This window comes from Branchiostoma floridae, chromosome 2, assembly GCF_000003815.2.
Source record: "Branchiostoma floridae strain S238N-H82 chromosome 2, Bfl_VNyyK, whole genome shotgun sequence".
Classification (NCBI taxonomy): Eukaryota; Metazoa; Chordata; class Leptocardii; order Amphioxiformes; family Branchiostomatidae; genus Branchiostoma; species Branchiostoma floridae.
In genome coordinates, this window is record NC_049980.1 from 16,546,075 (window position 1) to 16,548,383 (window position 2,309).

At 41.4% G+C, this 2,309-nt stretch overlaps 1 protein-coding gene across 1 annotated transcript in view; it reads left to right on the forward strand.

The window, feature by feature from the left end:
- The window catches only part of LOC118408689, a 2,339-nt gene extending 246 nt beyond the window's left edge, over positions 1 to 2,093 (forward strand). Inside the window, exons 2-3 of the mRNA XM_035809547.1 lie at positions 5 to 848; positions 1,220 to 2,093. Coding sequence (XP_035665440.1) covers positions 5 to 848; positions 1,220 to 1,457 — 1,082 coding nt within the window. The 3' untranslated portion in view covers positions 1,458 to 2,093. The remainder of the gene's footprint in view (positions 1 to 4; positions 849 to 1,219) is intronic.
- The last annotated feature ends 216 nt before the right edge of the window (positions 2,094 to 2,309 follow it).

Sequence of the window (2,309 nt, forward strand, 5' to 3'; positions counted from 1 at the left end):
CCAGCAGACAGGTACAACCTGCAAGCTGCTGTGACTATACCAGCATCCGACCAGCCTTGCCAACATGATGCAGGCTTGTCAACTAAGCAGAAAGCAGAAGAGGGAGGGTTTGTGTGGGTGGAGAAGGGTGATAGGCTGTCAGCTAACTCTGGCAGGGGTGGCATCAGTTCGGCACGTTGTAACAGTGTTGGCACCATTCAGGTGAAGAGTTGTGGGGATGGAGGTCTCAGAGATCAGAATGTCGTTGATCAGATGTCGATGCTATCAAGAGGCAGCAAGGTGGAGGTTCCTGCAAGTAGCCAGCCACCAGCAGATCCATCAATACAAACCTCTGCCACAGAAAGCCCGTTAAAGACAAGGGAGGGAAGGACACATGTTAACCAGGCTCCTGCCAACAACTATGCCCCCACTGCAGGGATTGACCAAGCACCGGGGGTGGGGAACATTCCTGTCATTGCGTGTCAGCCACCAGTGTTGCCTCAGCCATACCAGGTCACCAACGTCTACAACATATACAGTCCCAAAAACATACAGATCGGGAATCAGAATGCTATGGAGAAAGACGACATAGTGACAGATGGCCCCGGTTTTGACCAACCAGTTTACTATGTCCCGCCTATGCCCTACCCACCAGAAATGCCTGCAGCACCCAGGGCACAGGGCCAGGAGAAGGCCAAGACCAGCAATGGTACAGCGAGCAAACTCAACAAAGAATACGACATCGATGATGAGACTGATGTTAAAGTTCCATTAGAACCTGAGTTTGACCTTGATGATGAGACTCATGTCAAGATCCCAGTCAAACCCAAGATGCAAACCAGCCTGCTTAGCCCTGCTGAACTAGCCAGGTAAGAAACTTGAAGAAGGCATACAATAGCAAATCCCAGTGCCCATTGATAGTTACATTGATACAACCAGGTAATTTTCAATTAGAATGTCTCCTCCCTATTGATACATAATATATGAACCTATATTATAGCATGCCAGATAAAGAACAGTTGAGTCAGAAATCCATTTTTACCCCAATGTACTGTATGGTAAAGGTTTAGAGGAAACAACAAACAAATTGCATTGCTAAATTGACAATATGCATTATATTTGGTCTATTCTTGTCTTGGGCTACTTTATTTACATTTATTGACTAGTTAATCACTGAATGATTAAGTTAGACTGAGTGAAAGAGGAAATGAGAAAAATCTGTTGTCACAATTGTGTCCAGGTCAGAGAGCTGCAGTTCTGCTGATGAGGCCCAGGAGGAGACCTGTGTGATGTCTGCACTGGCTGAAGACATGGCTGAGGGTCTGAGTCTCAACACAACTGATGGGGAAACTTCTGTCAAGGAGGTGCAGGACCTGCAGACTTCAACTGAAGAGTCCATGGTGTCTGGAGCATCTGTACCCAAACAGAGAAAGGGGGGAATTCTTTCATCTTTTCTTAGCAGGGGCAAAAAGAAGTAAATTACAGTTGTGGAAAAAATGAAACGTTACCCTGAAATATGCTTGTGTCTTGTACTGAGACAAAAAATGATAATGAATTGTAAAAGGTGTGAATAACATTGTTTAAATGATGGTTAGATATGTTACTACTCAGTTTTCTTGGTGACTTTATAGGCAGTAGCTGCTGCACAGTTTTTTTCATGATACTGCTGAGAGTTTGAGCCTCACTGGTATTTAGTTGGTGTTGCCTGAGATAAATTCTTAGTTTAGAGTTTAAAACATAATCTCTTTGTCTTGTGTATTCTGAAATGCAATGTGATACAAACAGGTTAGAACAATTTAGAAGAGAAAGGCTAAATGACTTAAGATGTAGGTAGTTAAGATATCTACTAATTTTCCGCATTTCATGGTAAAACTTGATTTTACCCCTGAATGGCCCTGATACACACATGTAATGCAATTTGTAGAACCAGTTATTACCTAATGCTGTACACAGAACGGGCAGATTTCATTTCAGATATTCTAGAAAACAATTGTAATAAAAATGATTAAACAGAGATATGCATTGTATAGAAATTTCAATGTCCTATGCTTGTCTATTGCATGTGCAATTAAGGTTTGGATTACTGGGCTGTTACAAATAAATTGATTTGATAATGTAAATACTGACAATAGTATACGTATGAATTTGTGGTGGTGCTTACTTTTTGTAGGTAATTCTCATGCGGTGCCACAAAGTGATGTACATGTAACAGTTCAAAAATGCAGAAAGTGAACATTACATAGAAAATAGATTTGTTAGGTGCATTGATGCTTTGTGCCAAAACTACTTAAAGGCTTAGTAAGGTAATATACTATACTACACATACAAAT